Genomic DNA, 22,819 nt, shown 5'->3' with positions numbered 1-22,819 from the left:
CAAAGGCATGATGGTGCAGGTTTGCATCGGTGAAGTCACTGGTAGCCAGCTAAAATGAGGAATTAAATCATTTATAAATAAGGAAAAAATGGCTTATAGTAGTAGTGATAGAGATTTCCCAAAATTCTCATACTGGCAGTATGTATGTAATAAAATTAATACGTCAAGTGGGTTTTAATGGCCATTCAGGGATTTGATTAATCACATTTCCAAGCTTTTCTTCATAACTGTGAATACAAGTATGCTTATAAAAGAAAAGCTTTGTTTCTCACCTGACTCTGACCTGTATCTTTTCATAGAAAACAGAAATATTCTGAATCCTGCCGTAAGATGATGAGACATGGTAATATTGTAAAGGGTTGATTTGTTTGGGTTTTAAGACCAGCTTACTGACCAGTCCTTTCTCAGGTAGAGTTTTGTGCCTAGAAAGCCATAAATTGGAAGGTCAGTTTGACACCCAGATTTAACACTGATCTTTGTCTTTTTGGGGAGGTGCTGGGGGGGTGAAATTCATGTGTCAGTGCTGCTGTTCCAGTCGCTCTCTCTTCTCAGCTCTGTGAGTACTTGTGGCTGTCATCTCAAAAGGAATAATGTAAGAGAAGCTGTAGTTTGCAATTATTTGGTATTTCAGAATAAAGCAGTGACCTTGACTCACAGCAAAAATCTAGTCCGTGGTACTCCCTGGCTGTGCTTCTCACCCTAGGTGCTCACTGAGCGGAGACAGCTCTCATTTTTCTCATTTTTCTTGTTATTTCAAGGTAGTGAATAGAGTTGGTATTCCCAGCTTGCACAGATTATATGTTACTCTCTTCTGCGCTGTGGTCAGAAGGCATAGAGAGACTGTTTATTAGCACGTTTTGTGGGCTAGTAATTGGCAGTTGGTAACAGGTTTAAAGTAAAACCAGGAGTGGATAAACAGTGCTGTCCATAGAACAGAACTGTGCTGCAGCCTGCCTCAGCCCTTCTGCAGCTTGTATTTCCCCTCTTCACCCTGGCTCAGTTGGAGTAAATAAAATATTAGGAAACTCCTAAAGGCGGCTTTAGCTTTCTGTGTGTGTGTGTGTGAGCAGCTCTCCTGGTCTCTCTCAGATGGTCCTGGTTGCGGTCTTTCGCCGGTCACTCGGGAGCTAATTGTGCTGCCAGCCGGGTTGTGCGAGGGCAGAGGAATGCAAGGTGGTGTCAGGGGCTGGGAAGGAGGGACGATGGAATTCGGCATTTGTTCCGCAGCAGCAGCTGGAGCTTCAGCACAAGGGGCAGAGTCTGCCAGCAGGGCATGAGCTGCCATCAGCCGGAGGGAAAGACCACGGTGGGAGAAGAGAAGAGGCAGGAGAAGACGAGAGACAGTGAGGAACAATCGGACCTCATCACATCTTGTGGGGAATCTGTGGAAGAAAATTATCTGGAATAAACCGCAGCTCCTTTTTTGTTGTTGTTGTTGTTTGTTTTAATCCATCTCAGCCAAACACTGCTGGAAAAAAGGTTGTGTTTAAATTACTTCAGCTAATTCTTGCTGCTTCCACTAAGAAGAAAATCTGTTTGCCATGGTGAAAGAAAAAGGTAATTATATTTATTGATTGACTGGAGCTGAAACTACCTAATGTGCCAGCCATAATCACCTCAGGTTTAAACCTTCGAATTTAAAATGAAGCATGCTTTGATTGACAGTTGTTGTTTTCCTTTCTATAGAAGTGATGTGCCCAAACCTGCGGTGGATTGCATTGATTATCTTTGTACCTGTTTTAATGAGGGTAGAATCTGGAACACACCTAATTTAGAGTGTTTGCACAGCTGGGCGCCTTCTGTGTATACATGTGGGGGTTTTCATGTGATTTAACCCAAGTTTGCTGTTGACTGTTTTTTACCTGTATTTCCTGCACTTCAAAGAGCATTGACCACCAAAGCAGTTACCTGAAAATTGTAAAGCTAAACATTGATATATTCAGCAAATCTGGACTTGAGAGGGTCATATTTTACCTTCTAATGAAAAAATGGATTATATGGGGTTTTGCATACTGTTTGAGTTTTGCAGTAGTAAATTAGGTATCCATTTCAATTACCTATAAATAACATTTTAAGCCTGCTACCGAAGCATTTACTGGTCAAAGGATTTAGAAATGGTTGTGGTAATAGTGGTCATTTATTGTGTTATGAAGATATGAAATAACATTCTGAATTGTATTTGAGTAGTGGGCTGCCTGTGGTTTTGGACCATCGTGTTATCACAGATAGATTCAGACTTAGTCTCTGGTTTGTCAGGAGGAGGATCTTTGTTTACTTTTCTGAGGAGTATGTAAAAGATAATGTGGGATAAATTCAAACAAGGGAATAAATGGACTAAGTAGTAATGTTGAACAAGAGTGAGCAGTTTTTCAAAACTGAGCACCTGCTTTTTTTTTTTCTAAATGCTGTAAATGAAATAAATTGAGTGAATTTAGCTTCATAGCTAATTTAGATTGAAGAGAGCAGGACACATGCCTCGACAGCCTGGTGTTGTGTGTCAGATGTATGGAGAGTTACAGTCATAACCATCATACAGTCTGCTGATAATTTTTGTTCATGAAAAGCGCTGGCCCAGCATCAATAGTATTGGCTACTTAGCAGATTTGAGATTCATTACTTCAGATTTATGGGATCATTTTTATAATGTCAGTGGCAAACTTTTGACCTGCTGCCAGTATCAATAAGCCACATCAGGGGGCATTTAAGTAGCAATTTCACCCCAAATCATTGAAACTGGAAGTTTCTGAATCATTTGAATCAACTATGCCACTTACCTTTTCAGAAGGGTAAGTGTATTGTCATTCAGCTTATCATAATTGTTGCTTGTTTTCTAAGATGCATTTTGAAATTAGGCTGCTGATTTTCTTCAAGCATACATAATATATATATATCTTTTTTAGCTGTGTATCAGTTTTGATCCTTTGATACCTTTCTGCTCCCCACCCAGCTGATGCTGAGTTGGCTGGGCTCCCCCATGTTCCGTGGGGCTGTTCCTTAGGAGTACTCTAAATGCAATTTAGCATCCTACACCATGAAAGGTGACATATACCCCTAAGAAAATTTAAACAAGCCCATCATTTTTATAAAAAATGCAAGGGAGAAAACCTCCTAGAATTATGGGAAAGGTTGACAATAAATGCTTGAAAATGTGCAGAAGGCTTGTGTTTAAATTGCTTCCTTTTCCGCTCCCCACCAAGTTTAATCCATTATTTACAATGGCTAATAATATAGATGTTGGATATCAATTTTTTTTTTCTGTTCACACAGATAATGGACTAAAGTAACTAAATGCTGTCTTTAATTTTGCTCCACAATTACTGGTATTCCATATCTCATGGCTGCAGATTGAGAAAGGATAGTACCTGTTTAGTGTTTTGCTTTTCTACCTTATTACTTTCAAATAATTTCTCCAGCAAAGGTGTTGGTTTTTTTCTTATGTCTTTTGTTTGTACCTTGCTTTTTTTTTTCTTTAGGCTTTTTTTTTTCTCCCCTGCTTTAGTCAGAAGGTCAAGAGTTATTGCCAGTTTGAAGCTGCTACAAATATCACTCGCTGGAGTGATAAACTTGCAAAAGGCAGGCAGTAGAGTACAGCTGGTACCTTCCCTTCCAGCCACTGCCCGGGTTGCTGTTTGAACAAGCTGAAAATGCGTTCAGTCCAGTGTCAGTTCATAAACATGTTAACTAGGCACTGGAGGGGCTGGTTTCCACCAGAAAAATGCAATTCCTATTCACTGAAGTGCAAAATGGTAAGTAACAGTTTGTAGCAAATTAGCATGCTTCATTATGCTCGTACTGCAGGATGATTTCAGTGTCTGCCTGGTCAGTTCATACACAAAAAAAATCCTGAGGCCAGGGTGTTTTCTGCTGACACCAAATGGCACTTCCTAAATTACGTCTGACTGATACCACATTTTCACGTCTCTGACTGTGTACTTATCTATTTCCAATTATGAGCCCTTATTATCTAGTTACTCACCTAAATTATGTTGCTGTGTTGCATCCAAAGGCAACTTTCTTTATATCCTGCAACAGAATAAAGTTTACCTATGCATATAAATGTCTTCTTATGAATTCTCTTCCACAATTTAAGGCCTGTATTGAATAACCTGCATTCTTAGTGCAGTGTTGAGGTGGATGTGTGAGCCTGCTAGCCACATGGATGATACAAATGTTGTAGCTTCATTTTTACCTCCAGTAATTCACATAAGCTGAGGATTTAGCCCTTTTTCTTGATTTCTTGTCCAGTTGATAAGACCGTCCTAGGCTGGGAAAGCCTATTGGGAATCAGTTTTTGCACCTGATGAGATACTAGGGTAGATCATTCATGGGCAAACAGCTGAAAGTGGATTAGTTACTAGTCATGACAAACTTCTCTGTGCTTGGGAGGATAAGAGGAGAAGAGCGGAGGGGCTGAAGATCTTTTTGATTAAGGAAGTGGGTCCTAAGGCTTTATGATTTCTGTTCTTCACATACTGGTTCTGTTGAAGGGCGGGTGCTGGCACCTATTGGGTACCACGTTGCAGTAAAGCCCAGATCCTGCTTCCATGTTCTCACAACTCTCTCTGCGGGTGTTCAGTTGGTGTTAGCTTTCCATGTGAGCAACACAGAAAGTGTAGTTCACCAAAATGTTAACATTTCCTGCATAATTTGGGCTATGGTCAAGCTCAAGTCTTGCAGATTTAGTTCTCGGTTGCTTTTCCATCATGCTTTTGATAAAGCATAATACTGATAGCCATCAAGGTTATGACCAAGAGGACTGTAACACTTGCAGTAGCTCCAGTCTTGTCTTCTCTTCCATTTGCATATTTCATGAGCAAGGAGTCTCCTCAGCAGCTTTTAGTCTAACTTCTTCATGTGCTGTAAATAGAACTGCTTTAGATGGGATGATGCTTGAAGAGCATGCAAAATGCTACCTGTGTGTTAATTTAAAGGTGTTCTCTGGCTGGGAGACTGTCTCTCCAGAGCTCTGTGTATTTGCAGCCTTGACATTTACTCCCAGTAGGAATCAAGAAAATGTTGAATAATGAGTTTTGTGTCATGACATTGTCTCAATATCATGGTTGTTAATGAAACATAGTCTTGATGTGAACTCATGACTTTGGAACTTTTAACCCCAGGTGACCTGGGAAAGTCTCCAAGTTTGTAGCTTTTGGAGCACACAGGAGATTATGCAATGGCACTTGGGCAGGGGGAGGGCTGGGGACGTCTTTTCTTTCTTTTTCACTTCAGTTTACTTCGTTTTAAATTTAGTTCTGCTTGACAGTTTGCTTTTGGAGCTGGGCATTTGGGGTGTTGTTTTGATTAACTCAATGTGCTACCTTGTACAAGCCATTGAAAAGGCATTTCATAAATGCGCGTAGTAGTTGATGTTAAAAAAATACTCTTGTAGTTAAAGTACTAAACTATGGAACAGTTCTGTGTTAGATACTCTTAAGGTGACCTTGGGGAAGTAATTTGATCTCTCTTTGTGTTAATCTGTAAAATGAGGATAAGAACATTCCTCTTGTCTGCCTTGACTATTTGAATTGGAGGTCTTTGGAGCAGAGAGTTTCTTTAACTTTGTTTCACAGCTATGACAAGGAAATTTTAGTCTTGGGATTTATCTACTTCCACTTGTACAAAAAAAGAATCCAGTGGTACGTGAATATCTTATAAATATCTTTACAACTTTGTCTTTAAAAAGTAATAAGGAATTATGTTTTTATTGGCAGATTTATGGTGATGCTTTTTCTGTACTTTCTCTTTCTAAATTTATTTTTAATATTAGGTTTCAAATTGCAGTTCTGGTGTGCAGCGTTGATACTGAGGGAAACAAAAATAACCAAGGAGATGCCAGTTCAGGCACTGCATGTTTGCTGGAGATTTTTTTTTTTTTTTAAATAGCACTTAGTTCACACGAGGGTATGAATATTCAAATCCAAAGAGTCAGGCAGGCGCAGTGTGCAGTCTTGCCATGCCTGATGGCTTCCCCTGTTTCCCAGTAGTGAAATTCCATACATTCCTTGCATCCCAGTTGCATGTAGGAGCCAGCTCTCTGAAGATACAATGGCAGCTATTTTATGTTGAGAAACGAGAGAACTTGTGCTGTTGATCTCCCTGGAAGGGAGGGCTTAGTGGTTTTTAGTCATTAAATTAGAGACCACAGAGTTCATGGGTTCAGACAGCGGTAGAGGTAGTTAAGCTGTTCCTCCATCTGAAGCGGTCGGTGTTGTGGGCCAAAAACCCCAGTTTTGAGTAGGGGAGCTTCAGTCAATTTAATTTATTGGCAATTAAAAAAAATCTAATTACTGATTCTGGTGTTGAAAATAAAAGCAGGGGAATGTGCTTGGAGAAACACCTCAGCTACTTCGTGGACACTTCTCCTTCCCCTTTCTGGTCTCCAGTCCCCATTATACTCAGTACCTTTGGTGAGACGAGACTGGTGCAGGAGACCGGGGTCAGTGTGCTGTTGTGCCTTCCATTTTATTGCTGCTTTTTTCCTACTCAGTTATTTCACCATGGGTTCCTCTACTGGCCACAGTCCTTTTAGAGTCGTACCTCCTCCTGAGTCTCCTCTCTGTCCCTGCTTGGGGCAGCTGGTCTGCCCCAGCATTTCTCCTGCCCTGCTGGCCTGGCATCATTTTTGTTTCTCTCTTACTCCTGCTTTGGTGTCTCTCCTGCACTGGCGTTGTTTACTGTGTCTCTGTTTTTCAGCATCCCTGGCACTGGCATCTCTCCTGCGTCTCCTACCGAGTGTTCTTTCAATGTTTCCTGTCCTTTTCTGTGTATATGCTTTTGCAGAGGTGCTGGGTGCTCCTCTGATTCTGTTTTGATGTGCAATGGGTCCATTTTGTCCATTGCTGAGCTGGATGGAACCAAATGTAACGAGCACAGTGCAGTCCATGACCACCTCCTACGCATCACCACTGCAGTGTCTTCGCTACCAAAGCCCTGCTGGTTGTGTTGGGTATGAGTAGACTGCAGATTATATTGTTGGTTTTCTTGGACAAGAATTCAAAAGGAAAGGCTTTTGAAGATAGAGTTTTGGCCCAGTGAAACTGGGCATGTTTAAAATACATTAAACTAGGGCAAAGAAAGATTTTTCCAGAGGGGACGTAGGCAGCTTGGTAGGAAAGAACTTGGAAGTTCGGAGGGTAATTTGGCCTGCCACTGTAGGAGAGTCAGTTCTTTTTGTGGAAAAATTAATGCATACCAGGGGAAAAGACCAAGTTCCACTACTCAAAATGTGCTCTGCCTTTTGGGTGGGAGAAACCAGAGAACAGGATTTTGTTGTTTCTGAGGGCAATCCGTAACTAATTTAAAAAGGATTATTTATAACAAAGTTGGTTTTCCACCTAGAGAACAGTCAGTATCCCCAAAAGGATGATTAATCCTTGCCTTCATTGAGCCTGGATAGCTTTCAGGCTCACTGGGGATCTGGCTGAAGAGAACACTCAGGGGTTGTCTTAAGCTTATTCTCTTCAGCAGAGTATCTTGTTGAGTCTAATTGAATCACTGGGATTTAAAGCTAAGTAAGTGCTTCAGTTTTGTCTCAAAGTTGGGCTCCCATTTTTGGAGGCTTTGTGATATTTTTGCAGCAAAGTCACGCATTTTATTAATGGTGGCCATTTTGTGTGGTAAGTTGGCTGCATCATTGTATAAGAGACAATTATGAGAGAAATAATACTGGCTTTTGTATAGGTTTATAATAAAGTGCTATAAACCCAGAAACAGTAGAAGCCTTGTGTAGCTCAGTAGTGTATGTTATATGTTACTATGTTCCATATAGGCAAGAAAACAGGATCAGGAAAGCTGAGGAATCTCCTCAGAGCTGTGAAGTGAGGAGCAAGTGATAAGGGTTAAACCAAGTAATGCCAGCTGTTCAGAACTGACGTGTCGTTGTGTTCATGCTACATGAGAGCCTAATAGGCAAGGTTCTATAAACAGTGTCAACGGGACAGCTCCCCAATTCCCAGTGCTGTTAGCACCAGTTCCATAGCACAGAGGTGAGTATCACCTACAGGGCAGTATCGTAGAACTTTGTATTAGTTCAGGGTCTGGTGCAGAAGCAGGATTTTAGGCCAGTGTTCAAGGCCAGGCTGGATGGGGCTTTGGGCAACCTGCTCTAGTGGGAGGTGTCCCTGCCCAGGGCAGGGGGGTTGGAACTAGATGTTCTTTAAGGTCCCTCCCAACTCTAATCATTCTATGAGTCTATGATTTTAAAATTACATCAAATTTAAAAAGTGATACAAATGTAAGTGCAGCCTTGCAGAACAGTGAGGGTTATCTTTTATTACTGCTGGATCAAACAAGAGTCAATAAATGGCTTGTTTGTTCAAAAAAGCAGTTTTGTTTTTATTTTTTTTCCTCCTCCAAAGACACCTCAAAACAGAATTTGATGGATTTTAGAGCATCTACTTGTTATCGTGCACTTAAAACTTTAGCCAGAGGAGCAGTGCTTTCTCTATGATAGTCCATCTACCATGTAGTGTTAAAAGCTGATAGAATTTCAGAGCACACCATTATTTATTGTTGAAACAATATACCTCAAGGAATTTACTTCTGCACTCTAAATGTTTGTCAGGTCTGGATACCAAGACGGGCAGTAAACCACAGGGCAGGGCCTCTGAAATAAGCGTCTGGTTTGCCAGCTCTGTACCTGGCAAATGGTCCTGGGAGCGAGGAGCCATGTGAAGAGTTACGTTCCTCATGACCGTGGCTGTCTAGTTTTAGTTTGAGGCTGCATGGCTCATCCTTAGAAATACCAGGAGTGAGGGTGGTACTGAGTGATGGGCATTTACAAGATCCTTGATTGAAGGAGAGATTCTAGTTGTGGGGGACAGAGCTTCCATGGTTTAAAAACGATGGTTGAGGACAGGTCTCTGCAAGGCTCTTGTACAAAACCCTTGGTGAGATTGCTGGTGGTAACCAAGGGGAGATTTTACTACAGATTCTGTTTTGGAAGATCCTTAACAACAGGCCTGTTTCTGTGTGGGCTTTCCCTTATTTTTCATACACATACCGACCTGCAGCAGTGATATGTCATTATGAAGATACCAAAAGCTATCTGGGAGACCACTGTCTTAAATAGGCCAGTGGTGGTCCTCAGATTATCCTGTGGTAAGCAGCGGGAGAATTGGTTTTTAAAAGTAGCATTTTTATATTGACTTACCTCATAAGGGAATTTCCTTCCTTTTAGTGTATGGAATACTTTTGGCAGCCTCGAAAAAGGAAGCACAGGGGAGCTCTAACTCGAGTTTGTTGCTGCTGAGTGAGATCCCCACGTGGGTTGCTGTTGAGGTAGCCGAGAGGCCTGTTGGACATCTGAGTGCTGTTACGGGTAACCACTGCTCTCAGTAAGCCAGAATTTCCACGCTGTCTGGAAAAGCAATTGCTTTTTCTGTGAACTTCAGCAACTTCCTTTCGTGCAGCCTTGAGGACCCTTCAGGATTTGCAGCGAATGATTTGACGCTTCTGTTTATTCATTGTTTTGAGTAAGATTTTGATACACACATCAAGTGATGTGTATGAGATGGTTGCTCAGAGTACTCTTGGCAGCTCTTGAATTTCTAATTATCCTTGTCCTATGTCAGAAAAAAACCATAACCCAAATACTCTTTTTTAAATAGTGGCTTGATCTTCTTGTGTATGATGGGTGTCTTGAAGGCATAACTCAAAATTATTTTACCACTTATAAGTCTGATAGACAGTTGCTACGTTACAGACTTGCAGATGTTTGGTGTGAGAAACATCTGCTTAGCATGATCCTCCAACCCTTCCGTGAGAAGCCTTGAAGGGTGAATTGATTATCTTGAAATACTGTCCTGTAGTAATTCGCTGTGTAAGTAAATGCAGAGAACTTTTGCAGGTGTGATGAAGATCAATAAGGGTGTTCTCAGAACATCAGATAAGACAGTCTGGCTTCACTATCTTTTTATCACCCAATTTGTATCATGATCTGTTTCGTGAAAAATTACTCTGTACTAATGTAGAAATATGGCAGACTAGAGTCACTTGTTCCCTTTGGTGTGCTAACCACTAATCAGTAATCCATCTGTTAACAATCATGTTGAGTAATGCAGTTTTGGATTCAAAGACTGGCTTAGCTTAGTCAACATTTGTTTCCACATCGTCTGTTTCACAGCACGTCTTAGCTTGCCACATACTTCATTGTAAGATTAGTGCCTTTTCATTACTGAAAATAGTTTTGAACCTGCCTATTGCCTTCTCTGTTTGAGCTTAAACCAGCTTCTGATCCTACTCAGTTAACAAGCTGTGCATGACTCTTCTTTGAAAGCATTATAATTTTTCTTAAACAGTAATCATCACACAAGATATGTCATATAACAAATATAAATGGAATAGTTTTGTGAAGTCATTTTCTTTCTGCAGTACAGATGCTACAGAACGTGCTCTTGTTCACCCACCAAGTGAGGCAAGGCAAACCCGTATGGATAGAGACGGTGGAAGCTGTCATTGCTCAGCAGTGAAGGATAGTACTGCTGCTGGTCTAGAGAATGACAAATTCTTCCAAATGGGCTCTGATGCTTTTCTATTGAGGACAGCATCCATAATACTGCTACAGTTGAGCTGGATTGTACGGCTGGGTTAGCAATAAGGTGTGTTTGTACCCGACGAACTGAGAAAGTGCTCAGGCTCCCGATGGGTTTGAAGCAAGAGAAGAATATCCCAACGTGCCAGGTGGTCATCTTACTGAAAACCAGTAAAATTTATGTTTTGTCACTGAGAAACTGAAAATTGCACACTAAAGAATCTGTGGTTTAATCCTCAGTGCATCCAGATAAGGTTATAAGCCCTGAGTAAATGCAACCAAATTTTCTGAATCTCTCAATCACTACCAAAAGCACGGCAAACTGGATATATCAAGCATATTTATTTTAATCATGGATCAATCACAGATTTATTCTAGCACACAGACTTTTAGTGTATGTTGTAGAAGGTGATCGCTTTTCAGATAGGATCAAGCGGGTGCTGGTGTTAAATATTTCCCTTAACACTGAACCATTCATATGCATAAATCTTTATAGGGCTCAGGCCTTGGGCCCTGATCTTGCAGGCTGTTCTGTGGGGAATTAATTGCAGTATCAAAGCTCTAGAAAATGGAAGAGGGGTGAGGGGAGGATGGGAAACAGCAGGCAAAATACAGAGAAAATAAGAATGTTTGTAGTTGTGTTCTAAAACTGTGAAGCAAATGTGATTTTTTTTCCCTGCTATATTTTAAAGCTCATTATTTCCTATCCTTTTTGCATGTTTGTATGTATGTGGCATAAAGCTTTTTATTTTTATTTGTAAATAACATAGGAGTCTTCTTACTTTGATTTCAAATTAGAGTTGTTAATATTTTGGGTTATTACCAGGCACTTATCTTTCTAATTTTTTTTATTTCATTCTATTAGCTGCATCAGCTCTATCCATGTGTTATGCAAGCTTAAAAATATTAAGGAATATATTTAAGTATTGGCTTTCTTATTTACAAATACTATATGTTTCACTTTATGCTTTTAAAATTTGGCTTCTGCTCTTTGCATTCTATTTTCATGCAAATTAAGTTTGCTATCTTTACTTACATTTTCTCAAATGTTTTTCTTATGAACCTACCATCCTACTTTAACTAAGTAAACTTTTTAATGTCTTTATAGCCTATTTTTTCCTTTTAAAGAATCTATTTCTCAAGGTAGCAATGCACCCCATTTCTAGGCTGGACGTGTGCCTTGTCCTCTGTTTAGTGTTTCGTGAAAATCTTTTAGTTTCTACAGTACATGCCAAGGGGTGTGTGGGGCGGGGTGGAGAGAATTGATGCAAATCTGTTCATTACTGTCTTGTAGTCAGCCCCTTGCCTGGCCATGAGATGCTTTTTGAGGATAGGTACCTATGCTTTATTTATGGTATATATATGGTATTTATGTACTGATTTATTCTAGCTGAAGAACTGAGGCTGAGAAGCATATGCTATGGAGGTAATTGATTAGGATATCAGTTTATCTTAGATGTTCCCTTTGTTAGAGAAGTAGAGAATAAGAGCAGAGACCAAGGTCTGGGGTGCCAAGCTTCTGCAGTGCCAAAAGAGATCCTGTCCTGCCGTGTTCTGGTTGCTGCTGTGGTCCCGTTTGCATCTGCGGTTTTCAGCAGCAGGCTAAATGTAAGGGGAAAACAACAATACTTTTATGGAAAATATCAGAAAACATTTAAAAATGGTGGCAAATAACTGTAAGTTGAAGCTATTTTGTTTTCTAACTTTTTAAAAAATAGTTACTCTGCTATATGTAGACAGCAAAAATATTTTTAAGGCAAATTGGCACACTGTGGGAGTAATACAGATACATTTACAGGAAGAGAGAGTTTTAAAATGATTCTTCAGATAGGATCTGAATGGCAGTAGTACGAGCAAGCTACAGTCTAGGATTTTGCCTTAGGCTTTTTCATATGTGTATCGGCAGGCAGCTCACTATTATCTCTTTATGGGAGTGCCTCCTTCCGGAATATCCTGGAATTCCCAAAGATCCCTGTCTGATACCTGTGGGTAGTGATTGCAGCAACTTCGTTATCTGTCCTTGGCAGCTGGGAGATTTGATTTCAGTCTCAGTCACTGTTTTGTCACCTTGGCTGATAAATCTATAAGGATCCTAAGATTCAAGAACTGGGTCTGCAGATAAGGCAAATGACACTGCCTTTTTCATACCTTTAATAGGTGTTTCAGTAACTCTTCAAGGCTCCACTGTGCTGGGCTTTTATGAAAGAGGAATTCCTCAGAGAATGTACAGGCTACAGACAGACTGGCTTTACAAACCAGAGGTTACAGACCCTCACCTCTGCATGAAACATAAAGGACAGGATAAAATTACTACTTCTCCTCTCTTTACAGAGAGCAGGGAGACGAAGTGATAATCCAGATCTGGTTCTAGAACCAGCTTTTTTTCTCTAGCTTGTCATCCTGTGCCCAGTGCCTGCCTGCTTACCTCTGCCCTGGCCACGCGAGCGGCTGCCCAGCTGGAGCAGCAGTACAGCCGGTCACAGCACCAGAGACTGGGGGAATTTTTATTTTGAAACCTTCAAGTCTTGAATTTCAAATCCTGTAACAGCACTGGTGCCTGTAGGAAGATTTGGTTGCATTTACTGCCTTGGCAATCTCTTGTAGCACAGACATCTTATCTTCACTCCCAAAAGCAGAAAGGAGGGAGGAGTTTTCAAAGAGGCTAGCAAAAAACTGTGCAGTACTTTCACACCATTAAATTTTAGCTGTATTTTTCTTTCTTAATAGTTCTGGTTTCAGCCAAGAAAACACAGCAGCCAATTAAAGTTAGCATTTCACAGCATGCTGTCGGTATTAGGCCACTCTTCAGATATAAAGGACATGGCTGTCAAATCCTGAGTCTCTTGCCTGCGCTGCTATGGGCACAGCGTGATCTCAGTGCTCTGCAAAACAGCCCAGAGGTTGTGGAGCTGGAAGTCCTAAAAATTGTATATCCTAGCGTGAAGTTTGAAGTTACACCTGCTGCTACATGGTTAGAGTTGACTGAGCATAACTCTCACGTTTATTTGTGAAGCTTGACATGCAAATGTGAAAACTACAAAAATTCACTTTTATAAGACCAATAGCCCAAATCCTCCTCCTGTTTAAATTTAGAGGAGGCAGCTTTTTGCTTCAGTTTAGAGCAGAACTGAACCCAGCATATTTTGCTGTGACCTCTACTTTGCAGCATACACATAGCAAGGCGTTTCCCAGAAGCTTCTTTCTGACTTCCAATAAAAAGCCGAAGTGTTCCCTTGGTTGCAGCAGAGCCATGGAGTCCTGCCAGCAGGAATCTGCAGCTAAGAACCACTTAGCTTGAGCCTTTGGTTCCCTAACAGTTCTGTGTTCGGGGAGAGAATCATCAATGAGGGAGGCTGCAGTATTTGTTTTCTTTGTGTTTATTCAACAACCCTTACTTTTCAGGTAGTTGCGGTAATTTCCATTTCAGAAGGGTTTGGTATGAGTGCTGAGGTCCTTTTTCTGGCTGATGCAGCAAAACATGTAATTACATTTTGCTCAGAAAGTGCCTTCAGTTTCTCATATAAACATTGGGTTGTTGTTGGCCTTTTCTATTTCTTTCTTTTTAGCTGTTTCTTTTTCTTTACTGATCAGGGGTTGTTTTGAGATGTTTTGATAAAATGCATTAATGAGTACTCTCAAGCTGGTCGGGTTGCTTTGAATTTACATCAATACAGTCCAGTTGCAAAATGTAATAAAATCAACACTGCATGAGTCACAAGAGAACGCAAGGAATGACAAAACTCATAGTGATACGTGTGTGAAGTGATGTTAGCAAAAGCAATGCTCCAATGACTGTCTTCCTCATAAAAGAAGGTGCTATTGATTTTTTTTTTCATTTCTTTTCCCCTATCTGAATTAAACAATGTAATCCAGACTTCCCAGTTGTTGCAGTCAGTGTACGTCTTACTTTAGGTAAATTGGATATTTAATGGGGCATTGATTTGTCATATTGGAAACCCAAATGAGCTTAAGAAGGTTTATTCATTTAAACTGGTCTAGTCAGCAAGAGTGGAAGTCTCAGCCTACTTTGTCTTGCAAAGTTCTTCTGTGTACCTTCCTGATGTGAGCTGGGCTGATTGATACACTGGGTTTCATCTTACACAAAAAGTATCTGTGTACCTTGTTATACTGGTTGGGTTAACCCGATATAAAATCACATCTTGACTTAGTCTGACATGATTTGTATGTAGACAAGTATCAATTCACATCAGTGTCCTGGAGCTGGTGAATACTTGACTTCTGTTTATATCACACTACCCGTGCAGTAAGTGTGAATTTCATGACATGAAGACAATTGTGAGCCTCAGTACTGAACTAAGAATGTGCTGCTCTGGGAGCATCTCTCCCTCTATGTTCTTTTAATTTGGAAGATAGTCGTGGTGTTGATATATTTGGATTTGAAACTTCATTAAAGGCAATGCAGCTCCTCAAGTTACTGTTTGTCTTCCCGCACACTTTCCAATGAATGCTGCTTCCAGAAATGCGGTGAATGTAGCGTATGTGACCATCTGCAGTGACTTACTGTCTTGGGTGCTTATGTGGCTCTTTCCATCCCCGTGCCTGGGAAGCTGGTCATCTGTATTTATTCTCTCAGTAGGGTGAGGCTGACAGAGCTGTTACACCTGGTTTACAGTCAGGGACACTCAAGACACAGAGAAACTAAAACATTTGGATAACCTAATTTTAAGCTGATAGGTGACAGGCTCAGAGGCTTGGCTGAGCTTCACTGTCAGACTTTAGTCCTTTAGAGTTAAGGCCATGCCATCCGAAAAGCCCCGATATCTGCTGTGGAGCAGGGGTTGGAACCTCGGTTATCCAGACCCTAAATTAATGTCTTGTCAGTGATTATACTGGCTGGAGTCTGGTTTTATCTCAGTCATGATATAGAGTTGCCTTATTTCAATGCTGCTGTTGGGGCATGATGCAGTTGATGTGGGGAGGGCTGGTCCAGGCAGAGCCTGAAATATTTACCATGTCCAGATGTGAAATGCCTGTAGAGAAATGAGCCTCACTCTTAGCTCAGGGTTTTCAGACCCAAAGCAGATCACAATTTACATGTCCAGTAAACTGGCTGGACTTCAGTCAGAAACATTTAAATAAGCTGCTTGTAAAGGTATTTCTCTTTCTTTAGTCCCCAGTGTGTTCTGTCCTCACTAATGACTACGAAGGGTCAGCTCTGCCACTGGGAAGCCTTGCATTACTGCACATACCCAAAGGAAGAATCTTGTAAGCAATTCCTTGCAGGAGAAAAAAAAAAATAATCAATTACTCAATCTTGACCTGCAATGCCAAATTGAGGCCAGTAAGACAAGCACCGTAATTAGCTTCACTTAAGAGATCAGTCTGGAGATAGCAACTAGCAGTATTTGTATTCATATAAAATGGCTGTAAAGGCAGAACTGGACAGAAGTTACATCATTGAACCAGACTTGAAAACATTTATTTACCCTCTAGTAAAGAGGAAAAACTTGTGTTCAGATCAATACCAGAGATCTGGGTGCTGGTGTGCGGGGTATGTAAGGGTGCCCTCCACATGTGAGTGTGAGAGAGCTGAATGTTGTGGGTACAGATTTCACGCTGCAGCATTTAAGATCTAGGGAGCATTTGCCCAAATCCTTGGTCCAGTTCCTCATTTGAGCAACTTTAAAAATTCTATTACCTTTCCTTCAGTTGGCATCAGGCCCATCTCAGGCTGTCTGGATCTGAGAGGAAATTTTCCTCATAATAATTTAATTTGCTAGCGCTTGTCTCTATTTTTGTCTCTTATTTTCTTTCTTTCTTTCTCGTTGCATAAACTATGTGTTTCCTTGGTTACAAGTTAATAGTTAATACTCTTGTTTGGAAGAATTATAGCTTCCACTCCAGAAATAGTATTACATTGCAGACTATTAGATGAGGTTCACTCAAGGCAAGGCATTTATTGCATGGCAATAGGCAAGGCAAGGCATTTACTGGCCTCTTTTTAAATGGGGCTGCTAATTGAAATACTGGTTGGCATTGCCAGCTGCATTCTGTTCACCAGTATGGGCTGAATAACTGCTTAAGGGAAATAGAAATCAGGCTACCAGAGGAGGAGGTATCAAAACCTCAACCTTGAGTAGAAGAATTCAGCCTTTTTCTTTGAAGATTCTAGGGCTGGGGAGTGTGAGGGGGTGAAGAACAAAACAGCAGCTGCCATATATAGTTTGCATAGACTTACAGCAGGAATTATTGCTCAAAATATTTGTTATCCTCTATTCTTGATGCTGTTACTCCTGTTATTGCATATTAGGCTTTTTTATCAGTCTTGTATTTATATAATGCAGAATGATAACAGCATTTCTTCACTGGGGCATTTATAAAGGAGAGTCATATAGGACGACTTCATGCAGCGATGGGGCTTTTTCCCTAGAAATTCATTGAGGAAGGGGAGGAAACTGGTGCAGTAAATATGAGCAAGGTATCTGTTATGTTGCTGCATAAGTAGTAACCTGGAAAAAAGCCTAAACCTGGCTGGGGAGATGTTAGGATTTGTTCAGGAAAGGAAAAGAGAGTGCCAGGAAACAGCAAGATAAAATAATGAAGATGATTCCCCGTGAGAGTGACATAGATGTATGGGCAGTCAGTCCTTTGCAGGCTGGGAAAAGCAGGACAGGAATGGTTAAAGACAGAGGCGTGGGTAGAGAGGTGTGTTTTCTTAGAAATGTTCTGATGACCATCACTGGGTTTAGAGCAATATTACAAGGAGGACAGTTTTCCCCCTGCTAAAATGGGATGTGGGAGGGAGATCTGAAGGAACATAGTTTTGTTTGCGAACATTCTGGGTAATACTTTCCACTTCAGACAGTACAGTTGGGACTCAGTCTTGCTCTAGCGTTACTCCCGTGCATTTCTGCTGGGGCCCCAAGCTGCCACAAGACACATCTGAAGAGAAAGTTAAACATTTTTAACGGGAGCCAAATGTGGAGCAATAAAACTTTTATTGCGACAATGAAATACGCAATAAAGTTGACAAAAACCTTTCCTGTTTCTATCCAAGCTCTATTCAGGGCTGTGGGATAGCTGATAAATTACCAGTACCTGGAATTTTGTCTCCCTGAGTGTATTGCAGATAATTTGGTCATTTCTATCTACTTATAATATCTCTAATTTACGTGAAGAGAGGAGTTTCTGCTAGAAGTAATGGGAATAAAAACAAATAACGTTGGCTTCTTTTCTCTTCAGATGTGCTTTTCCTGTGTTAGGTATGTGCTGTACCACACTATGTTTGTAGTTTATATTTAATACAGTCATTTGCATGCAAAGTCAGGCTGCTTGGTTCATCTGGTTTCCCAAAACTTGATTTGGAATTGCTTTTCTTTCATTCTTTTTGCTTGGATTGTGTTCTTTCTTGGATTAAAATAGCCCAGTTCTTGTTGCCTTGTGTGCTCATTGAATGGTTTACACACACTCGTGTTCTTGGAAAGAAAAGCTTAGACAGTCTGAAACGCTTTTGTAGCACTGAAACTGTGGAGGGAATTTTTCCTTGTCTTTCCACGGTGGCCTCAGTGGAAAGAGGCAGTAGTTGATGTGAATGGCTTAAACTACGGGTTTATGAAAAGGCAATATTTAAAATAAATGATGGTGACTTCCTTATAGATGAGTGTAAAATGAGAACAGATACTTTTGTATCATGATGAAAAGTATCTGAGAACATAGATTTATGTACAGCAGAAAATATTCTTTTTGTCTGAGTTTAAATCATATATTTTTTTTCTTTGCAGTGGCCCATCCTCAGGACCCTCACCACCCCTCTGAAAAGCCGGTTATCCACTGCCATAAGTGCGGGGAGCCATGTAAAGGTGAAGTACTCCGTGTTCAGGCCAGACACTTCCACATCAAATGCTTCACCTGCAAAGGTAAAACCTTTATATTCATCTGTTAGAAATGAGTCAATCTGTGCAAATGTACCTTGAGCCAGTGATGAGAGTTCACTGTGATGGGCCAGTTACAGGATAGTCTCATTGCCAGTGTCTGAAGGATTTGTGGGTGGGGAGGGTAAAGAATAGGGGGTGGAATGGCTGAATCACACATGTACAACCTGCAGGGTGATCAGCACACTCAGAACAAATTCAATATGCAAACATCTACAATTTAATTGACAAGAAAGATTATATGAGATATTTGATTTTAGGGGGTAGGGGGATAAATTTGTTACCACTAGAAGACTCAAAAGAGCATGTTCTGCTCCGAATACATACGTGCTTGTTCTTTTTCTTTTCTGCTCTTCACTGAGTACAAGCTACAAAATAGGTAACTGTACCTGAAAAACATGGGAAAAAATCTTAGCTTTTTTTTAAACACTATTTTCAGTTTTATTTACTTCATACAGTTCCGTGTAGGCAGTCAGTTTCACGTATTTCCTGAATAGGGAATTAGGACATTAGGCTCTGGCTGCTTTGGTGATTTTTGGTTTTTTTTTTCCTGTTTATTTGGGAAACAATGGAACAACAGTAAACATGGAAGATGAAGTCCTCTTTGAAGAATCAAAAAACATAGGAAGAGAAAGTATAGCCCCAGCAGCTAATTGGAAACCCAATGTAAATAGTTGAGTTGATTTCATAGTTGTATTGTATATATTTCCTGTGATTTCCATATATGGGGCAAGTGTATGTTGAGATCATATAGTGTGATGTGGTGAAAGGAAACTTAGCATAAGAATACTTAGGAAAATTCTGTCTTTTGTAGTTTTTGTTCTAAGTGCTTTTTCAAGGATTTGGGTAAATCTGGATCATTTTTTTAAAATTGTTAATAGCAACCACTGCATTTCATTAGAGATAGTTATGACAGTTAAGCTCCTTTTGACTGACTTGATTGCTGAAGGTAAATACCTGCATTCAAAAAAGCCCACAAGAAACCTCCTTGATGGATACTGACATCCAAGAGAAACATGCAGGGTCATCACTGTGGGCTATGGCTCCATTTGTGAGCCTCCCACTCGCTCTGGGCTTCATTGAGTCTCTTGTTCCCAGCCACTGAGGGCTTTGAGCCTCTGAGCCTCACAGTTTTTGAGGGGCATCCAACCGATTTGGGCCACCACAACTCTCTACAAGCCTCCACAATATGACCCTCCCACTTGTTTATTGGCTTCCCATGTTTTCAGGCGTCCTCCTCTTTTTGGGCTCTGCTTTCCCCTACTCCCTCCCCAGTGGGCCTCCCCACACACACAGTCATGGATCTTCCACTGTGTAACTCTCTCCCCTCTCACTGGGCCTCCTTCTCCTTGGGCAGCCATTCTCTGTGCCTCTCTCTTTCGGCCTGGGCCTTGTAATTTTATGGCCCTTCACTCTGTGAGCCTCTCCCACTCTCTGGCTCTGTCTCACACCGGGGCCTCCACTCTGAGCCCCGCCCTCAGATGTAAGTATCTCTGTATTTCTATATTTGTATTTATATTTGCCTAAAAGCTGTAAGGGAGCTGTGTGGCAGGCAGCTGGGTTCCTGCAGAGCTTTGTCCCTGTCAGGAGAGGCCTCTGGCCAGCCCCAGTTCTGTGAAGGTTCTGTGGGTTTGGGTTGTGGGGCTCTCAGCACCTCTCATTCATGCCACTGAGCCCTCTGTGACCACAACAAGGACTTGCTGTGGTTACTCACAAAACAGAGGTTTAATGTAGCATTAAGTAATTGTAAAGCTACTCTTTGTGAAGTCATCCCCTTTGAAGATGGGTGTTCTGAAGGAGGAGGCAATCCTGACTCCCTCGTACAGTTTATGTTTAATGGACAACAAAGCGGAGTTGGCTGAAATAAGTAACTCTCTCACCGCAGTATGTAGGATGAAAGCTGAGAATATGGAGAAATATATAGGCCTATGTGAAACAAGGGAAGGGTTGCTCCTGTACAACCAGCGCCTGCCACGTTCTGTCCTAGCGTGGCATGAAAGGGCTTCAGGCTTGAGGTAAACATGGCGGAGCTGGTGGTGAACATGGAGAAAGGTGACAGAGTAAATCAGAGTAACCGAGTAACTAAAGCAGAGTTGCAGAATCTATACTACAGAGTTTTTCACTTCCTTTAAACCTAAATTACCTTCTCTGAAATTCTGTATCTAGTACACGTACTGCAGACCCAGACTTTGAAAAGTGCCTCTAGCCCACTCCCTGAGTTTCAGTTATGTTTCTCATGTTTCAAATGTGGGTGGAATAGTATAGTAGCGTGATTGCTACAGTTCTGTCCTTCTGCTTCCTAAGTAGATGTGATATAGCAGAAACTAGAAATATTTGTTTTCCTATGCTACTAAGGGTTTTTTAAAAAGTCACTTCAGTTATTTGCACATTGAAAAATGAATGGCTAGAATCTAAAAAATTCCATGTTTGTTTTATCTGTGGTTTTTAGTTAAATAGAGCTAGATAGCTCAAAAAATACCTAACTTTCTCCTGGATATTGATGTCTTTCATCTGTGTCAAGCTGGAATGGTATCAGCCTGTCATGAAAGGCAGAGAGGAGCTCTATGTGCACTGCTCCTGAAATGCTTGGGGTAATACCTATGTCTTTCTGTGTTACAGTTGCTGCATTTCAAGCGGTACTTGATGTTATATAATCCCTAAGCAGTTAAAAAACAGCAACAAGTCATTTCTTTTGCTGTTTCTGCCCATAGTGAGCAGTGGTCTCAATTTACAGAATACACTGGATTTAGGGTATTTCCAGCAGCAGGCCAGCTGAGAGCATTCAAGTCATGAAGGAGAGTGGTAATTCAGGCCAGGTGGCAAACAAGGTGCCTAGGATCTCCTGATAAAGCAAGGTGGCAGATGGAAACGAGCTCTGGAATTGTTCTCCTGCATGAGGTTAATCTTGCTGGTTTGGAGGGGGGGTGTGTGTGTCTAATTTCTTCTTTTGCTTGTTTTTTAGTTACTTACTCATACGCTTCTTTTGTGCTTTGACTGTTCTGTTGTAAGGCTGGGTTTGCTAGGTTTATTTTTTTTTAATTATTTTTTCCCCTCCCCTAGGACAGTACCTAAACTAATTGTGACTTCTGTTTATGGAGACATTTCCAAGCTGACGACAGTTTAATATCCTGTAATATTATTGACCTCATTACTGCTTGCATGAAGACAACCAGAGAAAGAAGAGCCATAGAAATAGGTCTCTCTGGTAGAAATGAAACTATGATTTTTATCACTAGCTTGTTAAGAAAAGCTTGAGCTTGTGGAAGGTGGCTGGCTGTATGTGTTTGCTTATTGTTTAGGAGAGAGGGGTGACAGTGTGCCTTCTGCCTGTTTGTAGTATCTGCACATCCCACTTTGAACTGAGAGGGCCAGTGTTGAATCTCAGAGACTTTTCTCTTGCTGTTCATTCAGTCTGTTCCTTATTAGTTGGGCTTGCCGGCAAGCAAATATCATCTTTTTTGTGTTCATTTGTCTTTCACTGAGAGGAAGGAGAGGAGGGTGGGTGGGCAGTTACTTCAAGTCCTGTTTTGAATGTTATACCTGAGCTGCAGTGCTTGTTTATTGTTGGTCTCTCATATTTAAGTGAATGCAGTTTTTGTTTAAACCATATAGTTATTTACTTATATTGCATGTTGTCTGACCGTATGGTTCATACAAGTGGGGCACAGATGTTCAAGTAAGCATTTTTTTCCTCTTAGACTAATAGGTTTTTAATTTGACATGACTGCGACTCTACAGGAGGTGGAGTTAGAGCCCCTCAGTTTATACAGTATATTGTTAGCCAGAGGAAACAGCTCCTGATACTGGGACCAGAATGTCAGACAAACAAGCCACCTGTAGATGCAGCCTTTTTCTTTCTTTAAGCTAAAGTTTTCTCTTGAGACTTCAACTCGTAAATCTGCAGTGTGAAAAACTTGAACAAGCGCATACTTGTCTGACCGCTGTCATACTTGCTGAAAATGTTTCAACTTTTACTGATAGGCTTGGTCTGATAGTTTAGTGAAGATGTAGAAAAACCCATTTCCTCATAAAGCTGTCACGCTAGTTGTATAGTAGCAGGGTTTCAGCGGAAACCTGTTCTTCTTTTCCTCTGTATGGGATTCCTTTTTTTTTTTTTTTTTTTTTTTGTAATGATGAAGAACTTGGGATTTTTAACACGGGGAAAACACATGCACCTCTGATTTAGAATGGAAAAGAACAAGGCTTCAGATAGATAGTTTAGATATGTGATGAGTTTGGCCTCAAGTTTTGGATCAGCTTAGAGGCACTGCCTTCTTTCTTACTTGGACAGAACCAATACTCACTTTGTTTGTCTCCAAATAGACTGAGCTTTTTCCTGGTTTCCTACGCCCTCACACGTGCCTTTAGTCCATCTTTGTTGACGTGGGAGGAACCC

At 40.9% G+C, this 22,819-nt stretch overlaps 1 protein-coding gene across 12 annotated transcripts in view; it reads left to right on the top strand.

The window, feature by feature from the left end:
- The window catches only part of ABLIM1 (actin binding LIM protein 1), a 197,014-nt gene that overhangs the window by 74,982 nt on the left and 99,213 nt on the right, over nt 1-22,819 (top strand). For 11 of the 12 annotated variants that reach the window (XM_014958447.1, XM_014958511.1, XM_014958495.1 and 8 more), the window contains exon 2: nt 18,274-18,408. In XM_014958447.1, coding sequence (XP_014813933.1) covers nt 18,274-18,408 — 135 coding nt within the window. Of the gene's footprint in view, nt 1-1,215; nt 1,558-18,273; nt 18,409-22,819 lie in introns of those variants that run through there. The other variant, XM_014958443.1, reaches the window with a different exon arrangement.

The sequence above is a fragment of the Calidris pugnax genome, unplaced genomic scaffold (genome assembly GCF_001431845.1).
Source record: "Calidris pugnax isolate Ruff unplaced genomic scaffold, ASM143184v1 scaffold4, whole genome shotgun sequence".
In the NCBI taxonomy this organism is placed as follows: domain Eukaryota; kingdom Metazoa; phylum Chordata; class Aves; order Charadriiformes; family Scolopacidae; genus Calidris; species Calidris pugnax.
The sequence above is the reverse complement of the archived record's forward strand: the minus strand, read 5'-3'. Positions and strand labels throughout refer to the sequence as shown.